We start from the raw sequence: 27,573 nt of genomic DNA, 5'->3' as shown, positions 1-27,573 counted from the left end.
AAATTTTAAATAAGTGCTCCTGTCACATATTTCAGTGATATCGTGAGAATCTACGATACCCTTCACAAGGCTACAGTTTCCCATTCTTTTAGCTTTTGCCTTGTCTATAAATAGGTTTCAAGGTCAAACAATGTCAATTCCCTGTTTAGATTTGGAAGATCTATGTTTTCCCCACGGACAACTACATATTGCGTGCTCACGTGTGGGACACCATATAATCTATTTGTGTTACCTAGAGACGGATTAATCAAAAATATTGTGCATCGATTAGTGCTGAGTTAAATTAAAATTGAGAATGTTTATAATTCCAAATAATAAATATTATTAAAAATAAAGAATTATCTACCCTAGTTACCTCATTTATAAAATTAAATATTTTGTCAACCAACAACTTTGTAATTTACTTATTTGTGACAAATTTGAATATATTATTAATAAAATATAACTTTGTAATAAAACTCAACTTTGTTTTGAAAGCTGATTTGTGATTTATATCAACTCTGAAAATGTTTATCAATCGTTTTCAAATTTTAACCTCAATCTCAATCCCGGTAATTTTAGTACCGGCTTTACCGGTAAATAATATTTTAACTGTATTGAATAGTTTACTATATATAATATAATTTAACGTATACCTTATGGTGACTACAGACATGAACGAAGCAAACGGTTCGGGGTCTGCGCGAAGATTCGGCGAATATCTCTCAGACGACAGTAAAAAGCCTATACACAAAATGTTGACTGGCTAGAGTTGCACATGCGCATTTGTCCTAATCTAGCCTGACAGTCTTCACAACTACGCATCATTTTCTCTATATGTCTTGTTGTTTACAACACGACAGCGCAGTTGTGGTTAGAAGTCTTTTTAGGTTAATTTTGTATTTATATTTTATTGAGGTAATATAATTATTTCATAGGCAAAATTAGCGAGAGTAAAATATTATCATTTTATAGCAGTAATTTTGTAGATTGCTATGGACCACAGGGTATATTTTTATGTTAAATAATAGGGAGACAGAACTTAGAAGATTATAGTAAAGGTAAGAACGAAATATGGCCATGTTTGTATACGTTTTCTGTCTATTTGTTATTATACTTATATCCTTCTGAATTTACAGATATTTCGAAAGATGAAAACAGCTAAATGTTTAAGTGCAGTGTCATGAATTTTCAGCATAGTGTAAATATACGATGTACTTAATAGAAAGTGGTTGTAATAAATTGACAACATTGGATTTAAAGCTTTGTGATTTATTATTTCTTTCGGTTTATATAACTCCTCGGAGTAGATAAATAATGCAGAAATATTATATCATTTCATAAATTTTATTGCAATAAATGGAATACAATAAATAAAGAAAATGTAATATAAGCAATACAAAGTTAGAGGCATACAAACCATATAAATAAAATATTAAAACAAAGATTTCAATCAACATAACTTATCTTATCCTTTCCAATTGCTTATTTGTTAAAATCTATTAAGGCCTCATCACCTCTATGCCTCTATACTTATCTTATCACCTCTATGCCATTAACAATTTCGATGTGAGATTCTTGATTGACTGATTTCGAATCTGTAGATATATTGTTCATTCTTTTATCGATGCCATTTTCCTTATTTGGTTCTTTTGCTGTATGTGTTTCAGGTATGATTTTTTTAAATTTCCGTTCTTGCGATTTAATCAGTGCATTCTCTTCTCGAGCACTCGCTACGTTATCTGCCAAAGAATTGGTGCCCATTATCTTCTCGTGCATACATACCAAATGCACATGCTTACACAGTATTCTTTATCGTATAATCGGGACAACTGCAGATATCCCTATGCTATGAGAGATATAGATTCATCGTTTGGTTCGGAGGCGTTGTGTTTATAACCATACTTTTCACGGTGGCATGCCAAAATATGTATATGTCATTTTTCGATGGTGTGTGTAGTTTTCCTACAAAGAAATGGACAACCTTAGTATTCTATTTATAGATTCCTGAACAGATTTTAAACATTTACTATTCTGTAATGACTATGAAATAACCTAAAATCATAAGATATATTCAGCCCCAAGAGAAAAAGCACTATAAGGTAGATATAATAACACCATAAATTAAGAATATTACCTTTATTATGGTGGCACAAAATTTATAAATGAAGTCATTAGCATAGAAGAAAGTCATTAGGTAATTTATCCGTCAATGATAGGGTCAATAATTATGTAAACAGGTACGATTTTGCACTTACTGCATGGTATATAATTATATTCTAGAAATTTAATTACTGTTTTGAAGGTGAAATATTTGCTAACGTTGTTTAAATTATTTCAGACACAACGGTAGTATGAAATAATAAAAGCTGACCTGTACAAGAGTTGGAAGAGCCGTTGTAGTTATCAGAATATATTATGCTAGTATCTTCTGATATAATAAACTAAAAAATAATATTGCTAACAAGCACAATTGAGACATATCTTGGAAAAATTAAGTAGTAACATCTTGAAACCGTGGTGATATAAATGCTGTCTAAAGAATAACATAGGTAAGGGACTCTTTTTTTTAATTACTGTATTAAATGAGCTCTATGTATATTTTAGGTCAAAAGTATAGCGTGGTTAATGGGTGGTTAGTTTTATAAGTCGATGTGCTTGATACATTTTATAATGTTTGAATTGTTTTATGAATTAAATAAAATTAGTAATAATATGATATTATTGTATTTTTTCAAGCTTTTAATGTTCCAAAAATCTTTGGAAAACTTAATTTTTTACATTGAGTACCAGTTGCGAATTCGTCTTTCCATATTTTTCGACAAGTTTTGTGCTATAAAGGGTATCAATAAATGTAATTTCCTTCAATTCAATGAAAAATTAGAAAAACAGCTCACATTTTCAAGATTTTATTTTATTTTTATGACTCGTTTTTTGATAATTGGTATTTAAAAGAGAGAAGTCCAAGTTAATAATATCCTAAAAAGATTCTTGCAAGTAAAATATAAATATTTTAATTTTTCATGTTTTTCTTATAACGTTTTTATCATTATATATGTATTATTATGAATCATTAATAGATATTAAGCACATATTTATCATTCAAAGTCTTTGTGGTAATAATTAAATTATTTTCTCTAAATCAAAATTTATGTTATTCATATTCTCGCCAATTTTTCCCTTTCTCGCTCTAATTTATTGGCTCGATCCGCGGCTCCTGGAACAACTTTCCGTTCGTCGCCAAGCGCTAAAAGTCATGCGGCAGTCACTGGAACTAAACAAAGCACATGCGCACTACCAATTTGAACCAATTTTGAAAACTATTTGGCACGAATGTTTGCGGAATTCAGTTCTGTAATTTTCAATTTTCTCTGAAATGCGCCCCGATTGCTCAGATCTCTACCCACCAGGGCATATAGCAACGCATGGTCGGATTTGCTAGTTAGTTATAAATGAAAATATATGACATAATAAATAATTACTTGAATAATTTTAGATGTCCCTGCACTACTGGTAATTTTTAATCCAGTGAAAGATGCCATTGCAACAATTTTTTGTCAATTTCCTTCATTATCTAGAACATAAAACGATGTATTGTGATTATTATAACAAATAAAGGGTATTAAATAGAAACTTATTTATCTGAAAATTAAGCAGCGTATTTAAGAATCTATAGATACTTCGAGAAACTGCCATCATGTAAACTCAATTTGTATAAAGATACTGAAATGTGCACACGTATGTAACACATCTTCGCATACTAAGCATTAAAAGAAGGATGATTAGAAGGTTTATTTCTTTTAAAGTAACTTTAATTCCTGCGATTTCTATTTCGTACCATCAGCATCAAAAGTCTCACTAGTAATAGTCTGTTTAACATAATATTCTAGATAATAACTTTCACTATCAACATTAGCTGATGTGGAGAGTTGTGATTTCTTATCTATGGCTCTTTTTAATCGCTCTGTAGTAAGAATTATGTCTACAAACAAAAAACATGTTTCTTAATGGTTTTGTTAGTTTTTGAGCTAATTTACAATATTTTATCTAGCAAAAAATGAAGTTTTAGCTAACGAAAGTAAGTAGGGACTATTCTAACAAAGTTCTTATAACAAAGGGTAAATAGTCATAGCAAAATCTGATTTTTCTAAATATTGTATACTTTTGAAGGATATATTGTATATATGTGATTGGTTTGGTTAATTTTATTGTTCAATTTTAATTGGTTATTAATATTTAGTTTAGATTGTTGAAGTATAGGTTTACTTTTTGTAATCGCTTTATATGACATAATAATGTAAAACACATAAGATAGCGATAAGTTTTAGTACTAAAGAACTATGAAATGATACCATTAGAAGTTGTTTTTTATAAGTAATTTTTGAGGGAGTTGCTCTCTTTTGAATAAAACTTTAATTATTTTAAAATATTTATAGGTATAATTGTATTAGCTAAAATAAACTAACAGGTAGGTAGAAAAATGTCCTATTAGCATAATTTATTTATGCCATTTGGCACTTAAGTTACAAATGTTTGATATTTTCATCACGGCCAGACGTAATCTTCTATCCATTTGACGTAATATGATACTCTGGTATATACTCCTGGAACGTTTTTGGCCAAACCGCATGCTTTTCCGAACGCTGTTACTCCTATGATGTCATATAAACATGACTGCTCTTTGTCTTCTCCTTTATAGACTTGCAAGGGGCCACCAGAGTCACCCTAAAATGTCGAGAAAACACTTTAACTGGGGAAATTAATTCTGAAAATTTTATAATACATATATGTTCTCTTGGTAAATATTTCAAATAAATAATTTGTTTATAGATAGTGACAGTACAGTATAGCCCTTCTAACAAATCAGGCAACGCACGTCATTAAAATTTATGACGTCAGCACGTCGCAACGTTACCGCATCAAATTGGATTTTTGGTTTACGTTTACCGATTTATAACCTCTAATTATTTATGAGCCCACGTTTGAGTTGCAGCTAAAGGCAGTGTCAAGAATATAAAAGAATAATAATTAAGGTAGCCTTATCACATCGACGAGGTGTCCATAGCCTGTTCAAAGAAGCAGCGAACATACGTCATCAACATGTTTAGTGTCTTTCCTGTCGCAATTTGTAAATTCCCTTTAGAGTCAAATAATATTTTCCTTTTTATTTTATTCCAGTTAAAAAGAGATACAATGTTGTCTGATACGTTCGAACACGTAACCGAATGAGCCAGCAAAAGTCATTCGGTTGTCAAAATTCTTGAAAATATTAATTATAACTATAGGTTATAAAGAGACAAACGTTTGTTTAATGCTTTGATTATTTTGATAAATTTCAAATCGCTGCTTATTATTACTCTGTTTGGAAATGCCGGAGCCAGACAGAACAGATTACGTCTCTTATCAATTACTTCGGACAAGAACGGGATAATGGAGACCCCTAAATATTTTTGTTGTTTAAAATTGAAAGTTGAAACGGTTTTTACTGAAAGTATTTTTAGTGCGTTGCAGCTGCACCTTATAATTAGTATGGGCATGGTCATTAAAATATCTCAAAAACTAAAAAATATTATTTAATACATGGGCTGAAAAGTTCCGACCGTAACAAAGAAAACGCGTTTTTTTTTTGTTCAAAATTGGTGTTATTCATCAACGCAATGTCTATTAAGAACCACACACAATCAGCGCCGCTCTAACGCTTCAATATCACTTTTGTAGATCGATTTATCTTTTGTCTCAAAAGAGGGCTGTTACCAGTTCCTGTCCACTCAGATGACGGTTGTTTTGAATCCAGAGCGAAGTGATGGATCCGTGTTTCATCCATTGTCACATATCGATGAAAAAATTCGGATTTGTTACGTTTAAACATGACCAAAAAACACTGCTCAGAATAATCAACAAGTTCTTGTTACAACACCCTTTAAACAGAGTTTCCTCATGGTCAAATGTTCATGTAATATAAAACCAACACGTGCTTTTGATATCTTTACGATGTTAGCTAACTCACGTAATTTCACTATTCGATTTTGTTGATTTTTTTATGTTTTCTGGTGTTACCACCTCATTTGAACGTCCACTGCGTTTTCCATCATCGGTGTCTTTACAACCACGTTTGAAGTCAGAGAACAAAGTTTTTATTATTGTTTCTGATGGAGCGAATTCCCTAAAACACTTTTCAAGCAATTGCTTCGCTTGAACGGTATTTTTCCCATCAAGAAGCAGTGTAAAATTAAAACACGAAATTGTTTTGTGTCACCCTTAGCACAATAACTCACAAACTTGTAAGTATAATATCATGAGATTTTAACAGCTTTATTTTGAAGGTTTGTACTAACTGAAAAAGCAGCGAATGCAATAAAATTAGCGCTATCTATGTGCTAGGCTATAGAAACCTTTCAGCCCATGTGAAAATAATATTTTATTATCCTATTTTTAACTTCCCCTGTAGTAAATAAACACACTTTGCTCGACCTCTGATGGCACGGATAAACAAAACTTTATTACAACTTAATACAGGGGAGATCGCTTTCTAAGTTTTTCCATTCTGTAATTTAATTACTCACCTGACAGGTGTCTTTTAAATCCGTGGACGATCCTGCACAAATCATGATGTCGTCTTTGATGCCGTCGCGTAATTTATTCGTTCCCGCTTGACTCTTATATGTTCTATTGCATTTTTGCTGATTGAACATCTGCAGTGTTACTTTCAACAAGTAAACGCTCTCTTGGCCGGCAAAATCCGTTCTACCCCATCCGCTGGCGATTGAATTTGAGTATTGGATGGAGTACTGATTGTGAATGCAGGCCGGTCGAACCCACGTATTCAGTTGGACGGCTGCATTTAGTTTAGCTAAACCGATATCGTGATAATGGGATGGCTCTTCGTATTCTGGATAAGGAATACGTTGTTGTATACGGAATTCTTGCATGTGATCCTCGTCTTCGAGATCGGTGATGCCCATTCTAGCGTGCTCGGCGAAACCTCTGAAAATAACGTTATAAATTTACTTTTTTAAAATCTGTATGATAATCTTGTTATAATTAATGATAATTTTCAAGTACTAAAACCCTTCAAGATTTCAAATATCAAATTGGGTTTATTTTACTTATGTAGAAAGGTGCGAACAGGAGGAATTTACTCTAATTGTATTGGATTTCTCTTTTTGAGGACTGGGATTTTTGTTACGTCCTTATTACCGTGGGCTTCTAACTGGGATCATTTATAGGCACAGAATAGACATCGTCACTGAAGATATAACCCATCTAGTTTATGGTGTAAATGGAATGGTTTTCCTTCACCGATCCTAAAATTTTGCCTGTAATTGGGCAACACCCACAAGTAATTAGGCCTATAAGTTAGTTTTAAAGAATCTTTATAAATTTGAAGCTTTATTATAAAAAACAAAGTATTTTCCATCGATAGACGCTATTTTTTCCCACCTTTCAGGCAATTTACGGATTTAATCTCGGAAGAACGATGTTTCTTTTGATGCTATTCATGAATCGACTATCCATTCATATTTAATTTTAGTACTAGTAGTAGTATAGTTTAGTACTTTTTAACTTTATGAGAAGCGAAACGCAGCTCAGACAAATCCCGACTCATATGTCGACGCAAGTACTAACCAGAAGGAGCACTTCAATATTTCCAAATATATTTTCACCAGTTTTGTAAGGAGCGTTCTCGTGCTGAAGTATAACATTGTTGTTTCTTTGTAGTCGATAACAATTCTCATTGATAGGCATTGAAGGCGAGTAATGCCTTCAAATCCACTTCTTTAAAATTTTGTGGCTCTCTAGAGTGCTCTTTGTTTTTGACCTCAAAATTACTTTTTTTGTGGAAATAGATAGAGATAATCTTTATATAGTATATAATACTCGGTACAAATTCAGTCATTTTCAATTTTTTGTTCATGCTTTGATTAAATAATATACTAAAGGCTAAAGGTTAGCGGTGACCGTTTAACATGAAGTTGGTTACAAATGCACCGGATGCGATTTGATATACAGTAGCGCCATCTGTTGTAAATCCATTAAAATTATAGGGTTGTAGAACAAGCACAAATATAAATCTTATAAACAAGAGTAACGTGAAACCATTAGGCATTTCTCACTGTAAATTATTAAGGTAGTATTCTAGTATACAACTTTGAATCATGATTTTTCTTCATATTTTTAAAGCTAAGCCTTTAAGCTGTTTTAGTGAGGCGTCATCTCAACTCTAGCGGATCTAATAATAGATGATAGGGATCCTCCGTCTACCAGCGATCATGTTCCCCCGCAAATTTTTCTTACTTATTAATATATATATACTGAAAATACAATATCGAGGTCCACCCTATGTAAGTTCAAATAACCTTTCATATTTAGTGTTCATCATAAGATGACCGAGATATAAGTGTATAAACTCTTACATCTCGGTCAGGATGTTTAGAGTTAAATAAAAAGAATTTTACTCAACAATTTAAAAAAAACATGTGTACTAAAGACAGTGCTTTGGGCCCCATTCTTTACCTATATACAACTGACATATTACAAATAGAAAACGTTAATACGCCTGCATTTCCTAATAACACTGTAATACTTGTTACTGGAGATAATAGCGAAGAAGTGACAAGTAAGGTAAACTGTAACATGCAAGTAATAATAATAAGTGGATCCAGAGGTAATAAAAAAGCGAACGAAGGTAAATTAGTGCATATTGAATTATATTTAATAAATATGAATAATACTATTATTCCATGCAGTAATAACGCTAAGTACCATGCAATGAAACTTGATGCAAAACTTCGTTGTAGAATGTATATCTAAATTAAAAGAAAACAACTCGAACTGAAATAGAAAAAAAATGTATTGGTTATTTAGAATAAAATCTAAATAATTCATTAATTCACGTAATAGAATTATTTCAGAATAAAGTCCTGAGAAGAATTGTGGATCCATCCAGATACTATAGGAACAATTAGTTACATCGACACCTTTCCAACTCTTTGAGGAAATTAAGAAATGGGAGATGCAACCTTTACGAGGCTTACAACCATGTCAACCACGGCGCGGCATTTTCTTGAAACATCCAACTTCATCAACCTGTAACTTTTTAGATTTTTCATTTTTCCTTCTTTTTTCTTTCATATATACTTTTATTTCACTTGAAAAAATACCTAAAATTCGTTCCTATAAACTAGAATACCTCATTAACATTTTTGAATAAAGTTGTAAAGTAAGAGTAATATATGTTGATGTTGGTTAATATGTTGGTAATAAGTTTTATATAAACTAATTTTAAAAAAATAAGTCACTAATTGAAATAAAATAAACTTACAAACTTCTGTCTTCCAGACAATGAGCTGCAGTCAGGACATATCGATCACTTATCAGACTTCCACCACAAGCCCATATAATGTCACTATCTCCATCATAACCGATTTGCACCTATAACAGTCATTTATTATGAGATAGTAAGTCACGTTAAGAAATTTTGTAGTACCATATGAGGGAATTCACGTCTTTGGGCTGGGGTACCACCAACAATTAACTCCTGTCGATCAAAGGGACAGTCGTAGGTTACGATATCATCACCCCCGATGATCAATGTGGGATTTGCCTCAACTTTCCAAATATACTGTTGATATTCTTTACATTCTATAAAAGTTTAACACGATTTTAATATTAGGAAACACAGATATACAAGTACATATGTTAGTAATGAGTTAAAAGTCTAGATATGCGGATTTAGCTTATATTATAACAAGGTTTTTAAAGCTTTTTAAGTATTTTTCTAATATAAAATAAATATATTGTTATTTTAAACCCTTTACATTACAGAACTGATCCAGTAGGTGGAATTCGTGTGAGATCATAAAGCTGTTCTCTTTTGAATCCATTCAAATAGTCGAAATCAAATTACTTGTCAAAAAAATTACGCAGAATGATGTTCGGTTGGTAATCGTTTTCGCAGATGAAATTATAAGGTCACAAAAGGTGGATTGAAAACCGCTAGTAATAAACTATTACAATTAGGAAACTTCGATGCTTTGAACAACCTCTTTAGCCAGTGAATGCGTGGCATAAGCATCCTAGACTAGATAGTAACTCCATCAAAAGTAGATTCCAGCAGTTCAAACTTCCATACAGGGATAAAAACGGAAGATTGCAAACTGGCCGACAAAAATACATGCGATACTACGAGAGAAGAAGGTACATATATTTTATAACTCATATATAACACAAGACCTGAAAAGTCTAAGGCGTAACAAAGAAAACATGTTTTTTTTGTTCAAAATTGGCTTTTTCATCAACGAAAACTCCATCAGTAGCGACACAATCATTCCAGCGCCGCTCTAACATTTCAATACCACTTTTGTAGAACGCATCTCTTGCCTTAAAATAGGCCTGTCACCACTTACTTCTCACGCATATGACGATCGTTTTGATTCAGATGTGAAATGATCGATGCAAAAATTTCGGTTTGTTACGTTTAAACATGGCCAAAGACTGTTCAGAATCATTAACACGTTCTTGTTTTTGCTCAACGACGCTGGGCAAACGCGGCGCCCACTTTGAACAGAGCTTTCTCATAGTCAAATTCTTATGCAATATAAAACCAACACATTCTTTTGATATCTTCATCATATTTGCTAACTCACGCAACTTCACTTTTCGATCATTCAAAACGATCTTGTGAATTTTTTTGATGTTTTCTGTTGTTACCAACTCATTTGGACGTCCTCTGTGTCCTGCATCATTAGTATTTCGATAACATTTGAGGTCAGCAAACAAACGTTTTATTATTGTTTCTGATGGAGAGCCGGAGTGCTCATAATACTTTTCATGCTATTGCTTCACTTAAAAGTTATTTTATTCCATTGAGAAGCAGTGAAAAATTAAAATACGAAATTGTTTTGGATCAATCGTTTTGAAAATAACAAAAGTAGTGTCACTCTTAACACAATAACTCACAAACTTATGAATAGAATATCATGAAATTTTAACAACTTTCTTTTGAAGGTTAATACTAACTGGAAAAGCGGTGAATGGTATAAAACTAGTGTCATCTATTCTATGTAAAATGGCGGGTAAAAATGGTTTTTCTTTGCCATTTCAACATACAACCCTCCTGGGTATAGATTCACCTTTCTCTCATACAATGTAACTTTTTCCAAAATGCCTTAAAAAACTTTATAACTATTATATATATATATATATATATATATATATATATATATATATATACTACAACAATTAAAAAAAAAATATAGGGCAATAGTTTTTAGCTTTCATTCCTTAAGTTATTCACGTCAACTATGTATAGTTACATTTTCTGAACCTAATTCAATTAGAAAAAATTAGCTAGAATGTTTGAGATGCACTTAAATTATTATAACTTTACTATTATTATTCTAAAAGATCTAAAGACTAACAATGTAACCATTCTAAAAATTAATACCGCTTCCTTAGGATGCAAGGGGATCTATATCTCTGATTTAACAGTTTTATCTTATAACTTGAAACCTCAGAGGACTGTTAGATATTTTATTTTGAAAAGAAGATTTTTTCAAATACAAATTTGTAACACCAATTGTCAATGCCAATTAAATCACATTAAATATAAACAAACGACTCGCCCTATAGAGTATTTTCTAAGAATGATACTGATCATAATCATCTCGTTATCGTGAATAAAATAATGATATAAATACATGTTCTGTGTTGTTCAACACGTTTATTGGCTATTTAACCTTCAATTCTTGTGAATATATAAAAAGTAAATGAACAGGAATGGTATAATATTATTATTACATAAACATATATCATAAAATGCGACCATCTAACAGGTCAATTGAAAAGTCCCCGGCTTACTATAGTAAAACACATTTTTTGGCTAAATTAGTTTTGTTTATTCAACATAATTCCCTTGAAGGGCGATACACTGATTATAGTGACCCTCCAACTTCTCGATATAAATTGTAATACGATTTGTCCAATTCGAAGCACAATTCATGGATTTTTGCCATCGTTTTCACTGACTCGTGATACGGTGCATTGTCTTGGTGAAGCAGCACTTTCTTTTCCTTCAAATGCGGCCGTTTTTTGACGATTTCGTCCTTCAAACGGTCCTTCCTTTTTCAAGGTAGTCAATGAAAATTATTCCATTCGCATCCCAAAATACAGACGCTATATCCTTGCCAGCCAACTGTTGCGCTTTCCCACGCTTTGGAGCGGGTTCATCGTGTGCAGTACACTCGGATGACTGTCGATTAGACTTCGAAGTGAAATGATGGAGCCATTTCATCCAGTGTCACATATCAACGCAAACTCGGGTTTATTACGCTTGATCACCTTCAAACGCTGCTCCGAATCATCAACTCGTCGTTGTTTTTGGTCAAAAGTGAGATCGCGCGGCAACCACTTTGCACAAAGCTTTCTCATACCCAAATATTCGTGATTGATATGATGTACACGTTCAGTTGATATCTTTAGAGTGTCTGCTATTTCATTCAAATTCAATTTACGGTCATTCAAAATTATTTTTGGATTTTTTTAATGTTTTCTTTGGTAGCAACCTCTTTTGGTCGTCCACTGCGTTCACTGTTTTCGAAGCTCATTTCACCACGTCTAACCTTAGTGTACCAATCCTTGATGCCTGATTTTCCTAGGGCAGTGTCCGGAAACTCGGTCACCAAGCCAAGTTTTTGCTTCAACTGTATTTTTTCCCTTCAAAAAGCAATATTTTATCAACACTCAAAATTCTTTTTTATCATTTTTTTTCACAATTACAAAAGTTGCTTCACTCAAGATGCTATAAATTACAAACTAATGATCCGACAGCTGTCAAATTTATACACGCATTTTTTGAGAGTTGGGACTAACTAAAACATATGGATTTAATTCTAGTAGCGCCATCTATGTGTCAGGCCGGTGGCTTTTCAGTTGACCTGTTATTTAACATAATTTAATAATTCATCAATAAACTTACTTGAGGCCGATATTTCGCCTGTTTTCCGGTTGCTAGTTCTTCGCGTGGTAGTACTTACTGTGGTACTAGCTGCTTCTTCTTTTTGTGGACAGCATACAACGGATTGTGTTCCTACGAATGTACAAATCTGAGGAAATTTTCCTTTTCTTATCCCGTCGATTGCTTCTGGACATTCTACGATAAGTTTGCAGATGCCTTTTTGACCAGTGCTTTGCAGAACACAGCTACTGCCTGAAAAATAATGATTTCATTAATGAAAAAAGTTATTCCACAACATATTCAACATTCTAATAGGGTTGTAGAACGCTAACGTTGACACCCAATTTATGATTAAAAACAGTACTTCTTTTAATAGCTTACGTTCAGACATTTATCATTAATGTTGACATAATATTCGACATACAATTTCAAACAAATATATATTTTTCATATTTTTTTATTAATATCCCAGCCATTGTTTGAAGATAAATCTAGTGAACGTTAGTCATAGCAGGTTTTTATTTTGGCGAACATTGATGCTCTTTTTGACTAGATACTTCAAGAGTACTAGATATAATCTGAAGTGAGCTTTATCAACATTAGGAGTACTTATGTATATAATGTAGAATTGAAGTAAACATTTAGAATAAGATACATCGTACTATCTTAATATCTTAAGCAAATAAACCAATATCTTAAAATTAATAAAGGAATATCTTAATGTGGTCCTTCGAGCTGAATAGAACATAACACATGTATGTGTCAGTATAAAACATGTATCGAAATTCAAATAAAATATTTTTAAAAGCAATAACCTATTTAATATGCCTCCTGTTTTTACGAATGAGGAATTTTTATGCCTAAATTGTTTGTGTAATATGCGCTACAAACAAGTAAGTTGGCGCAGTGGTAAAAGCGACAAGAGGGTCCTCTTATGTGATTGTTTAACACTTGTGATTGTCCTTAGGTAAAAGTGCAAAATCCGACAAGTAAAATGATCCCAGTCACGCCAGTAATCAGGCTGGATAAGAGCGGATGTGTTCTGGTATGATTTCTTAGTTGGTTACTCGCCAGCGTACCGATACTTAATGCCGAGGACCGTGGTTCGGAGCCCACGTTAAACTGTAGGACCAGTCCAGATAAACCCTCATTGGTAAAAGGAGACTTTAAAATATGTATATAAAAAAGTAAACTCCAATAAAACGAAATACGCTCAAAATAAACGACCAGGAATAGGTGTCAGATCCGCAACACAAAATATATAAACAAATATTTTAGGTTCCACTTTCATTAGGGCTGATCGACCAGGTCCAATTCTAAATGATAAATTATTCGCTGTCTTTATTGTACGTACGCCGACCACGGACGTGTAATGGAGAAGTTTAAGATATTGGCTGGCACACGGTTTCGAAATGCTGAAGAAGTATGAAAATAAGTCGATGATTGGATCGCTGCTGAACCAACATCATTCTTTCGACATGGCATCGTCATGTTGTCAGAAAGATGAGAAAAAATTGTAGAACATGATTAGAAGCCAATTTTTTTCAATAAAATGCTAATAAAACAAAATATCTATAAAAGGCGAGAAAATGGTAGGAATGCATGCTAGCTCGTCATAAATAATATTTGTTTATCATCGCTATTGATAAACATATGTTTTGATCATAATTTTCTATTGCCGATCTTGAAATGTTATCTAAAATGTTATATTTCAACCTATAATGCAAATCTATAATTATGAATTTCATATTCTATTATCACTTGTTTTGCTAATGAAGAAATCAATATGTAGGTTAAAGTTTAGATTGTTTGTAACTGAATACCATTCCTAAGAAATATTTTTTATTTGAAAAATATTAATTGCTTTTATAATGATTTTTACTGAATGATAATTAAATTCATTGTAACAAAATAATATTTTCAATGACCTAAATATGTTATAAAAATTAAAATAGAAACACAAAGTAATCTCAATATATATTTGCAGAACATGTATAAACACCGCATAATATTCATAAAGTAAGTATTGTATATATAGAACGCAAACGTTATCAAACTAGTTCATAGAATATATTACAAATGGATACTGTAAAGAAGATCTTACTGTAAAACGGTAAATCTTGTAATGTAATCTTAATTTCATAGAATAAATATCACTGAGACAAAAAGATAGGAATAGTGGCGGATATGGTTCTTCCGTTGGTCAACCGCATCTAAATTAAAACGGATGATATCTTAGAATTGGTGAACAGTATCATAATTGGTTTTCCTTCCATTTTGTGGTTTGTGTTGGTCTTGCTCATCAATTATATCTACGCTTTAGTAGCAGCAGTTTAAATATATTTTAATTACCACTTAAAACATAATTAGTAAATTTACTTTTTATGTTAAAATAGTTTAAATATAACTGTATTTATATAGATTATAAATTTAAACAATAATTATGTATTATTAATTATGTAACTTATATCTTATACATTCTATTTTAAATTTATCTCAAAGAAGTTACAAATATTCCAGAAAAATTAGTTAGAAGTTTTGCAGTACTATTTTTTAATAAGGAGACTTGATTACCTATAAAGGAAAGTTTTGAGAAAATATTTTGAACTTTAAGATATTTTAAAAACTTTATAAGACTGATACGTTTTTATTTCATAAAATATATAGCATCCAGCTTGTTATTTAATATGTTGCAAAATCTTGTCTAAAAGTCTAAAAGTCTAAAAATATAATTTGAAGTCACCATGACAACGAAATCAGAAATGTTTCGAAAAACAAAAATAAGTATCTTCTGTATTATTACGTGTTATAATGGACGTTGAAAAAGAATTTACTATAACAATCAAAAATTACACAAAATATGTTCAAATAAGAAAACCATTAACATTGCAATCAAAATAGAGAAATATTATTATGTTTATTATTTATTGCAAAAGACGATAGGTGTAGTACATTAGGTTCTACTACTAAAATTAAACAAGAACTTCAGTAGTGCTAACCACAGGAGCTACTGCATGACTTTTACGCAGAGTTGTTCTTTGCATGACAATACTCGGCGACTCATTACAAGAAGTTGGAGAGACAACAGGCATGATAACAGTAGTAAAAGTTGCAAAATATTGGTTTGTAATAATGACGTAGAATAAAGATATTCCAAAATAAAAAATTATTAAATTATAAGTGTGCGTACTATGATTTAGAGTAGAAATAAAAGAACATAATTTAAAAATTCACCATATTTGCCCAAACAGTCAGTCAATTAAAGCTTCCTAACAATCATTTCATCATTTTTATTGTTAAGAAAGTATTGTCTATATTCAATAATTAAAGCAACATGTATGATTAAATTACATTTATTTTTATTAGGCGCTTATACACAAACTTTTAATAATTAGTAAAAAAAAGTGTTACTAATATTTTTGTTGTTTATTTCAGATTTTCATGAGCACCACATAGTTAAAGCCTGGTGCCAATAAAGTTAATAAGTTAATAATATTTTAAAAGGATATTATTAACACTAACAATAAAACTAACAAGTGTTGTCTAAAGAGTACCCAAAACACGGCCACCAGTTGGGGGCTGTAAGAATAGTATTTTCGAGACTGCGTCTGATCTACTGAATAAAATTATGATGATAATTTTAAGATGTAAATGAAAATATATGTCTGACAGTGCTACCAGACGGTTAATTTTACATAACGCATAGTAACTAATTATTATAAAAAACTTAATTTATATGGACTTAAGGATGAATGTTTGATTTTCTTAAAATTATAGGTCCATAGAAATAAAACATGCATCCCGTATAGTAATATTTGGGTAAATAATATGCACAAATCATAATTTCAACGTTTATTCTAATAATTCATAGAGAGAAAAAACCTAATACCAACACACTACTTTGGGTTTATTAACAAGCATTCAACAATTGACCAGGTCCACAGAACAACACATGTTATTGAAAAATCCTACGAGTATACTCAGCTATATTTTTAGATGTAGCACAAGCCTTTAATAAGGTTTGGCATGAAGGCCTTGTTCATAAACTACAGAAAATGCTACCAAAACAACACACCGAACTATTAAAATCGTACATTACAACCAGAATGTTTAGAGTCAAACAAGAAGAAGCTTACTCTACAATAAAAAAAGTTAAAGCAGGTGTACCACAAGGAAGTGTACTGGGACCAATGCTTTATCTACTCTATACTTGTGAAATACCACAAATGGAGAATATTACGATGGCTACATTTGCTGATGATACTGAGATTATAGCTATCTGAGACAATAGTGAAGAAGCCTCACGAAAATTACAAGTGACAGTATAAATAATTGGACACAAGCTTGAAAAATAAGAAACAAAAACTGTAAACATACAGTACAAGCTCCAATAACATTAAATTATACTATCATTCCATATAGCAACAACGCTAAAATATATCTCGGAAGAAATCTTGATGCAACACTTCTCCGGAAGGAACATATATAGAAGAAAACAAAAGTACTGGAATTGAAATATAGAAAAATATCTAATTGGCTAATTGGAAGAAAATCACAATTATCAGTACGTAATAAATTGCTATTATATAAGAAAATACTGAAACCTATATGGACATATGGAGTTCAATTATGGGGATGTTCTACAAAGAGTAACATAAATAAAATACAAATATTTCAGACCAAAGTCCTGAGAGGTATTGTGGGCGCACCTAAATACCATAGGACTGATTACCTACATTGATACCTTCAGATACCCACAGCCAGTCAACAAATCAAAATAATTGCAAGTGGGCATGAGGAAAGACTCCATTCTCATGAGAATATCGAAGTATTGCAGCTTTTGAATATCACCAGAACAGGACACAGACTCAAAAGAATCAAACCATCTGATCTTGTGTAGTGTTGCGTAGTGAGGTGTATATAAGAAAAAATACAATAGTGACATGTATAAACATTATTTCACCAGATACTGAGATAGGGCCGATGGGTCCTCCTAGTTATATACCTAGATCTAAGTTCTCATAAAGACAAATTGTAGGTTAGACGGAAACAACTAGTAACAATGTAATAATTAAATAATAAAAAAATCTAATAATGCCCTTGCAATTACAATACCTTCACACTTTTTTGTATAAAGTTTGTGTTTAGACATGGTTTAACATCTCAAGTTTCTAATTATATTCTAAACATGATGAACATGAATTATTAAACTAGGTCTCTGCTTAGTATCTTTTAGATTATTTGACTTTATTGACAAGCTAGATTGCATAATTATAATACAACATTATTAAAGCAGTGTACCACTAAGATTTGCAACCATACAAATCGTCGAATGCGACGAAAACAACTACGTCACACATAGATCGGAAAATTATGGCGTTCTTTTAAAATCACATTATTTCTAATGTTAATTCGTTCTTTCAAATCCTTTTTTTTTTTGTAAAAATTCCGATTAAAATATATTCGTAAAATTGTCGTAAGGTGGTTTTTCAAAATTAGTCATCAAGCCGATTGTAATTTGAATGGGAAATTCTCGCGTACCAAGCCTACTCATCGGACTTGGTGAGCACGGCTAAGCTGATAACTGACACTAGGGGAGTCGGCCGGCGAGAAAAATATCGACATTTCGATATTTTTAAAAAAGATATCGGAGAAAGAAAATTATTGATATTTTTTTGCAATATATATTGATATTTTTAATGAACCCTTAAAATTAAGTACTAAAATACACTAAACTTTTAAAACTAAGTACCAATTTAAAATGTTTATTAAAAATAATTAGCGATTTTTATAACGTTTAAGAAAAAAATTAATTTTTCTGAAAAAATATCGAAAAATTTCACCTATAAAAACTATCGATATATCGATATTTTTACGGCATCCAGAAAAAGCGCTGAAGATTCGTAGATTGAAGAAAACTAACTTGTACCAAGTCTTCTCAATTAATATTTATTTAGGTAAGAAATGCGATAATTCTGTAATTCCTAGATGTAATATTTTGCGAATTATTCTTAGAACAATACACTATTTATATTTTCATATCGACGCATTAATATGAAATGATAAATATATAAATACTGTGAATTAGCAATGGACAGTTGTGTTATAACATTACGCTAATTGTAGACATAACAAATAAACTTTTAATGTATTCTATTTTTATCTGCTAATTTACGTTTCTATCAAATGAGACATAATGCAAAATTACAATAATTACGTTTTAATTTAATTTTAATAGTTGTTGATTTTTTGAATATGTTTTCTAGAAATACTCAACACAAAACATAAAATAAAATAATTTAAGCATCAGGTCTTTCGGATTTTATTTTAAAAGAGTACAACGTGATTTGAAAATATTAATATGAATACAAGGACACAATCGATAGTTAACCTGATATATTAATTTGTACTGTTTCTTATGTAAAGTACATAGTGTTTATATCAATAAAAATGTACTAGAAATAATAAATTAATACTAAGTAATTCAATAAATTCTCAAAAATATACGGAATAAATAAGAACGAAAAGGATGAACAAACTGATTTTTAGGTGCAAAAACAATACTTTAACTTTTAATGCCTAAAATATAGGAAAATATATATTTTTAATTAAGTTATTATCAGTACATAATAAAGTGCTATTGTACAAGCGAGTTTTGAAACCTTGGTATATGGATATACCAAATTCAACTATGCGGATGTTTCACGAAAACTTGTATAAATACAATAGTCCTGAGAGTAATTTTCCAAAACAAATTCCTGAGAAGTATTGTAGGTGCAACCAGATACTACAGGACTGATTACTTACACCGATGCCTTCAGATACCGACTGTCACTCTGGAAATCAAGAGAATTTGCAAGGAGACATGAGGACACACCCCATTCTCATGTCAATATCGAAGCAATATAACTCTTGTATCGTACCAGAATAGGACATAGACCCAAAAGAAGCAAGCTATTTTATCTTGTGTAACATAGCGTAGTGTGGTGTATTTAAAAGAAAATGCAGTAGTGTTATTGTATAAATATTATTACACCAGAGACTAGATTTAAGTTACTGTAAAGACAAATTGGAGGTCAGTCACACGACTAGTAACAATGTAATAAACAAATTACAATTTTTTTTTAATTTAATTCAATTTTTTCAACGTCATATATTTGAAAAATATATAGATAAAAATATTGACATATCGGAGAATAAAAATATATAGATATATTTTTGCACCAACCAGGTAAAATACCGATATTTAATCGATATTAATATATCGATATTAACAAAAAAAATATATCGACATATGGGTCTAAAAAAATTTTTTTTTATATGTAAAAAGCGATAGTTTTAGTAAATCTTTGAGATTAATTTTAAATAAATTGAAGTTAACAGTCTTTAACTTTTATTATTATTTATATTATATTTAAAAAAAATATAATATAAATAAGAAAGGAGATATTTTTTCAGCATCCCTAGTTCTAACAAATCGTCCAATTTACACGGCTTATATAAATATCTCTAAATTATGAAAATGCATTTCCCATTAAAAATATTTTAATGTGTAAAAAATCATAAATCAACGTTTGTTTAATATTCTGATTTTAGCACTGTAAAAAAATTGAGTTGCCTTAGCATTCAGAAGTGTGTACAAACCAATGGATCTAAAACTTTATAATAATAATTCAAGTTTATATAAATAATAAAAATATATAATAACTATAAATAAATAAATAAATATAAATATATATAATAAATATAAATATATATAATAAATATAAATATATATAATAAATATAAATATATATAATAAATATAATATTATATATAAATTTAATTATATATATTTAGGTTAGGTCCACATGGAAAATAAATGACTTGGAATGTAGTATTCTACAATTTTCAAAAGATTCGGTAAATAATTAACTGACAATAGTACTTTCTATTGCATAGAATAATATGCATCTATTGCATAGAACAATAGTATTCTATTGCATAGAATATTTACAGTTATAAAATAGTTTAATAAAATATTAATTGGAACATATGGGACATCAGACAAAGTAGAAAGCAATAGATAAATGAAAGCCATAGAAGACAAACTAAAGATGAGCTATCTACAAGGGCGAGATCGAAAAGTGACATAAATTAGCAAAGAACAATGCAATTTTATTTTAAAATTTACATAAATAAATTGTTCTATTAATCAGCCTGGTGTATTTACTGTTTTGTATTTATTATATGATTACATAAATGAAGTAATGAAAATATGCAGGATCTAAAACGAAACTAACCTCATAGCTTGCATAGATGGAACACATAGGACAAATTGAAGAAACTATGAATTATTAACAATGCATATTAAGCTTAATTATTATTATTTGCAATAAAAATTTTTTTAAATTTAATTCAATTTTTTCAACGTCATATATTTGAAAAATATATAGATAAAAATATTGACATATCGGAGAATAAAAATATATAGATATATTTTTGCACCAACCAGGTAAAATACCGATATTTAATCGATATTAATATATCGATATTAACAAAAAAAATATATCGACATATGGGTCTAAAAAAATTTTTTTTATATGTAAAAAGCGATAGTTTTAGTAAATCTTTGAGATTAATTTTAAATAAATTGAAGTTAACAGTCTCTAACTTTTATTATTATTTATATTATATTTAAAAAAAATATAATATAAATAAGAAAGGAGATATTTTTTCAGCATCCCTAGTTCTAACAAATCGTCCAATTTACACGGCTTATATAAATATCTCTAAATTATGAAAATGCATTTCCCATTAAAAATATTTTAATGTGTAAAAAATAAATCAATAAATAACGTTTATTTAATATTCTGATTTTAGCACTGTAAAAAAATTGAGTTGCCTTAGCATTCAGAAGTGTGTACAAACCAATGGATCTAAAACTTTATATAAATAATAAAAATATATAATAAATATAAATATATATAATAAATATAAATATATATAATAAATATAAATATATATAATAAATATAATATTATATATAAATTTAATTATATATATTTAGGTTAGGTCCACATGGAAAATAAATGACTTGGAATGTAGTATTCTACAATTTTCAAAAGATTCGATAAATAATTAACTGACAATAGTACTTAATCAGCTACAGTATTACTATGGGAATAAGGGATGGTAATTTTCAAAAATGTTTCGTATTAGAAGTCCAAAAAAATTCTTAATCAAATCAAATTCGCATTTTAAAGTATACTAAATAGATTATGGACAAAATAAATGTTTACGTATACAACGACCTGTATTTATTTTTCATAGTTTTTTTATTTTCCCTCAAATAACAATATACAAAAAAAATATAGATGTCTAATAAAGTGATCAAATTATTAACTGAAACTGAACTGAAAAATTCGAAATAACTTATATCAGCTTGCCAAAAATATTTTTGTTTTTAAGTTTTTAATGAGAAATAAAACTCTGCTTCATCATAAATTATACAAACATAATGTTTACCGAGATGTTCGAACAAATATAAAGCTGACTGAAGGTGACCACATTTTTTCTCTTTGCCAACTTATTTCAACATTGGTACTAAACAATACAAAATATCATGAGTTTATATATCAAATATAAAGCTGACTGAAGGTGACCACATTTTTTCTGTTTGACAATTTATATCATCATTTGTATTAAACAATAGAAAGGACTATAGGTTTATATAATTTTATTTCTGATCTGTTACTGACATGACTGACATAACTGTTACTATCCTTCTTTAAAAGATATTATCTCCCGCGGGGTTCAAACTTACATTTATCACATGATCAACTTGTCGACAGAAAGTGATTGAATTTATTATTTGAAATCAAGCGTTAATTTGTGTCGCAAAACTAGTGCCAAAAACTAATAAGACTTAAAAATCGTAGTTTTACTCTTCAGTCTTCATCTCACCTGGGCTAGGAGTGATAAAGATAAATGCATCATATTAATAACATTCATATTTAATGCCATGATAAGACTTCATTACTTTCCTAGCACTTAGAAATTGGCTCAAATCATTATTATTCTTAAACCTGGGAAAAACCAAAAGACGTCTCCTCTTATCATCTTATAAGCCTGTTACCTGTGATCTCCAAACTTTTCGAAAAACTATATATTAAGAGACTCAAAATAATCGCGGAGGAGAGAAATATCATTCCGGACCATCAATTTAGCTTCCGTAATAAACACGGAACAACAGAATAAATTAGATTAGTTAACCAAATTAACAAAAACTTAAACGATGAAAAATATTGCTCCGCTGCGTTTCTCGATATTTCTCAGGCCTTCGACAAGGTGCGGCACACTGGACTGCATGTTAAATTGAAAAAACTTTTGCTCCATACGCACTTTCAACTGCTGAAATCATACCTCACAGACAGACATTTTATTATCAAATAGAGCGACGAATACACTGACTTGGGTGTAGCAAGATATTCGGGTGTTCAGCAGGGCACTGTTCTTGGCCCATTGTTATATCTATTGTATACAGCCGACTTACCGACCTCAAGAAACGCTAGTGTTGCAACATATGCTGACTTGAGCTGTTTGATCATCACACGAGGATCCAATATCAGCCACAAAAAATCTCCAACTTCATTGGTCTTAACATAGTCGCATTTTGGTTGAAAACCTGGCGTGTCAAAGCAAACGAAACAAAATCTACCCATGTGACATTCACCTTTTGTAGAAGAACATGTTCTTCAGTAAAATTGAGTAATTAAAAACTTCGGCAAGCAGACAATGTTAAATATCTGGGAATGCATTTTGATCGACGTTTGACATGGAATAAACATATAGTGAAAAAACGCAAACAGCTTGGGCTTAAACTAAACCAAATGTAATGGCTGATAGAGCGTCAATCTAAATTATCATTAGATAATAAGGTTTTGCTGTATAAGTCAATAGCCTATTTGGAACTATGATATTAAACTGTGTGGTACTATTAGCAAAACTAACATAGATATCATATCCTCCAGAGGTTCCAGAATAAAGTGTTACGAGTCATCGTCAATGTCCCATATTACGTGTCCAACAAACTGATTCAGCTCGATATCCTCTTAGAATCCATAACGAGTGTGATTCGAAGTGTTAGTGCGAAGTACTCTGAAAGGCTGTTAGTACATCCCAATGCACTCGCCAAACAGTTAAATGTTCGCGATGACAGTGAAGTGTATAGGCTCAAATGCAAACTACCATAAGAAATGATTAATAGACACATAGAGTGAGATTTAATAATCCCTAGAATAAGTTAGAATAATCTTTAGAATAAGTTAGGATATACTTTAAAATAAGTTAAAATAGTATCTAGAACAAGATTTAGATTGTAAGTTGTACAGCAGATCATTTACCGAAGTGATCTTCTACTTGTCAGGATGGTTAAATTAGATAACGGAAATCATATACTTATTGCCCACGGGCAGATTGTTGATCTTCTAAGAGATTAATAAAAAATAGTCTTCATCTCAAGAATTGTAAGCCGGTATTGTATCGAAACATATATTCTGTTCAAAAGGGTTTTAGAAATTGCACTAGCCAATAACTAATATAATAAGTAAGAGAAATATATTGTAACTTAGGAAAAAATAATAAATTTGCGTTTTGTTTTAACAGTTTGCCTCTTCTTCTTTGATTACAACAGTTTTTTTACTATTTTTACGAGATTTTCGGTTTACTATATTTCATTATAAGTCATTTACAGGCATTTATTATGTATCATGTTGTTAATCTATATTTTTAAACTATTTTATATATAACTAAATAGAATATAATTATATAACTTAACACCCGCTGCTTAATCTAATATATTAAATGGCTTAGCGAAAATTTTTTGAAGAAAATGGGGACACCTGAAGGCGAGAAATTTAACACGGTTAAAGCTTATAATGAGCGAGAATTTTTAGGCCTAATATGTTTGTGATATATGCGCTACAAATAAATACATAAAAAAAACGAAAAACATTTAAATCAAGCAACCTGGTGTAACCGTCAGCAACCGAATAGCGATCTGGATCGGTAACACAAAATATATAAAACAAGCCCAATGGATAGCAGTAGGTGCTAGGACATAAAGGATTTTTTTAAGGCATAAAATAAAATGGAGGATAGTGTTCGTTAAAATTAAGTGAATGTTTGCTTTTTACATTTAAAACGATATTAAAACGGAATGATTGAAAACGGAGTGATTAAGACATTATTAAAGGAAGTTATTTAATTTTGAGTGCTCTGTGTTACTTTTTGTTAATCCCTTATTATTGGAATTATAACAGAGTTATGGCAAGTTTGGATAAAAAATTATTAAGAATAGTATGTCCACGTAAAGTTATATTTTACATTTTTTGCAGAAAATAATGATATAATGCAGGTAATGAATAAGATAATTTCTGCATCAAAAGTTAAAATACTTATTACATAGAATATTTACTGTCATAAAATAGTTTAATAAAATATTAATTGGAACATATGGGACATCAGACAAAGTAGAAAGCAATAGATAAATGAAAGCCATAGAAGACAAACTAAAGATGAGCTATCTACAAGGGCGAGATCGAAGAGTGACATAAATTAGCAAAGAACAATGCAATTTTATTTTAAAATTTACATAAATAAATTGTTCTATTAATCAGCCTGATGCATTTATTGTTTTGTATTTATTATATGATTACATAAATGAAGTAATGAAAATATGCAGGATCTAAAACGAAACTAACCTCATAACTTGCATAAAATATTAATTGGAACATATGGGACATCAGATAAAGTAGAAAGCAATAGATAAATGAAAGCCATAGAAGACAAACTAAAGATGAGCTATCTACAAGGGCGAGATCGAAAAGTGACATAAATTAGCAAAGAACAATGCAATTTTATTTTAAAATTTACATAAATAAATTGTTCTATTAATCAGCCTGGTGTATTTACTGTTTTGTATTTATTATATGATTACATAAATGAAGTAATGAAAATATGCAGGATCTAAAACGAAACTAACCTCATAGCTTGCATAGATGGAACACATAGGACAAATTGAAGAAACTATGAATTACTAACAATGCATATTAAGGTTAATTATTGTTATTTGCAATAAAAATGCAATAAGATGTGTGACTATATGACATTTTCTTCTTTGAACCTTGTATCAATTATTTACTTTATAGACCATACTTTTTTTATTGTTTATCACATGAAAGTGAAGAAAGATCATGTATACTTATATTTGATGCTCCGAAGTTGTTACAGTTTTGAAAATTATCTTACCTATGATACTTTGTTATAATGTTCAGTGGCGTAGTAATTTACACTAATTAATACTTTGTCGATTATTGAAAGTTAATGTAAAATAGATATAGTTAAATGCAATTTAAAAAACGTTAGTAATTTTTAGTTCTTGAGATAGTTTGTATATATTTAATATGTTTTAATATATAGACCCCTATTATTATAATTAATGTTATATACCAAATAATTTTCTGATCTTGAATTGAAACATTAAAATTTAATATTATTTATATTAAGATTAATTTTATACATTTTGGAATTTCGACCACAGGGCGATGACTTGTATAGGTAAATCTATAACAAAATATTGTTTAAAACATATAGCATATTGAACTTGGAATGTTGTATTTATTGTTTTACAATATTTATATTTAAACTCTATTATATATAACTAAACAAGAAAACAAATGTAAAATCTAATCATATAAACAAACATCCGCTGCTTTATATAGATAAATCTATAACAAAATATTATTTAAAATATGAAGCACATTGAACCTGGAATGTTTTATTTATTACTTTTCTATATTTATGTTTCCTTTTCAAAGGTTAAGATTGTCAAATAAATAAACAAAGAAATCTATAAATATAAAAGTACTTTACGTCAACTTGCCAAAAAATAATTTGTGTTTTTATGTGAAATATAACTCAGTTTTTAATAAGTCAATCATTTCATAATATTGATCAATGATACAATATGTACTTGTTGACTTTACAGCATCTATGTATTTGTTTAAACTGTTTAATTTCATGGTATAACAAAACCTTATGAATTCGAAAAACAAACACCATCATAATTGATGATACTTTATTGGTCAATTGTTTGTTAATTGGTACGTTAGATAATTTATTATTTTTTGTAATGTAGTAAATTTTTGAAAACGTTTGAAATAAAGCACGAATGTATTACTATAGTAACGTATTTGTCTTCCAATTTATTCCATTTTAAATATCCTATTTGTAGATTTGTTTATTTTTATAAAAGTAAATCTTTAGTTCCCTTACCATCATATAACTCGCATCTGCTGAACCAAACACAACACGAAAACACGAACAAGCGCAATATTATGTGTGCCATCACTGAAAGATGTCTGTTATTTTCTGCATCTGAATATAAAACGCGCGCTGTCCCAACAAATAAACCGAACTGGACTTTCCACTAGTACGCGTGGTAAGATTCGCGTTTGGCATTGAACCGTTCCCTGGTAAATATTTCGGATCACACGGTGAGAAACACAAAACCCGACCTGCTAGTGTTATTATGCATACGAAGGAACCGAAACTAATTATTGATGAAACGACATAAGACAATGAATTTCAATGAATAA

At 30.1% G+C, this 27,573-nt stretch overlaps 1 protein-coding gene and 2 long non-coding RNA genes across 3 annotated transcripts; 2 read left to right on the top strand and 1 right to left on the bottom strand.

Annotated features, from left to right (window-relative positions):
* The first annotated feature begins 756 nt into the window (after window positions 1–756).
* Window positions 757–1,241, top strand: LOC143191780 (uncharacterized). Its single transcript, XR_013004614.1, has 3 exons — window positions 757–897; window positions 955–1,040; window positions 1,119–1,241. It is a non-coding gene; the product is annotated as an uncharacterized LOC143191780 (long non-coding RNA).
* A 1,152-nt stretch (window positions 1,242–2,393) lies between these two features.
* Window positions 2,394–2,698, top strand: LOC143191782 (uncharacterized). Its single transcript, XR_013004615.1, has 2 exons — window positions 2,394–2,531; window positions 2,587–2,698. It is a non-coding gene; the product is annotated as an uncharacterized LOC143191782 (long non-coding RNA).
* Window positions 2,699–4,448: 1,750 nt separating this feature from the next.
* Window positions 4,449–27,432, bottom strand: LOC143191773 (venom protease). Its single transcript, XM_076397154.1, has 6 exons — window positions 27,251–27,432; window positions 12,956–13,186; window positions 9,467–9,621; window positions 9,302–9,411; window positions 6,543–6,963; window positions 4,449–4,704 (listed from the first exon to the last, which is right to left on the bottom strand). Exons 1-6 carry the CDS (start codon window positions 27,321–27,323, stop codon window positions 4,525–4,527), a joined length of 1,170 nt encoding a protein of 389 aa, XP_076253269.1. The 5' UTR covers window positions 27,324–27,432; the 3' UTR covers window positions 4,449–4,524.
* Window positions 27,433–27,573: the final 141 nt, after the last annotated feature.

This window comes from Rhynchophorus ferrugineus, unplaced genomic scaffold, assembly GCF_030347505.1.
Source record: "Rhynchophorus ferrugineus isolate W39M unplaced genomic scaffold, kcgeb_rfMv2 rfM2, whole genome shotgun sequence".
NCBI classification, from domain to species: domain Eukaryota; kingdom Metazoa; phylum Arthropoda; class Insecta; order Coleoptera; family Curculionidae; genus Rhynchophorus; species Rhynchophorus ferrugineus.
Note: the sequence above shows the minus strand (reverse complement) of the source record. Positions and strands in the feature narration are given on the sequence as shown.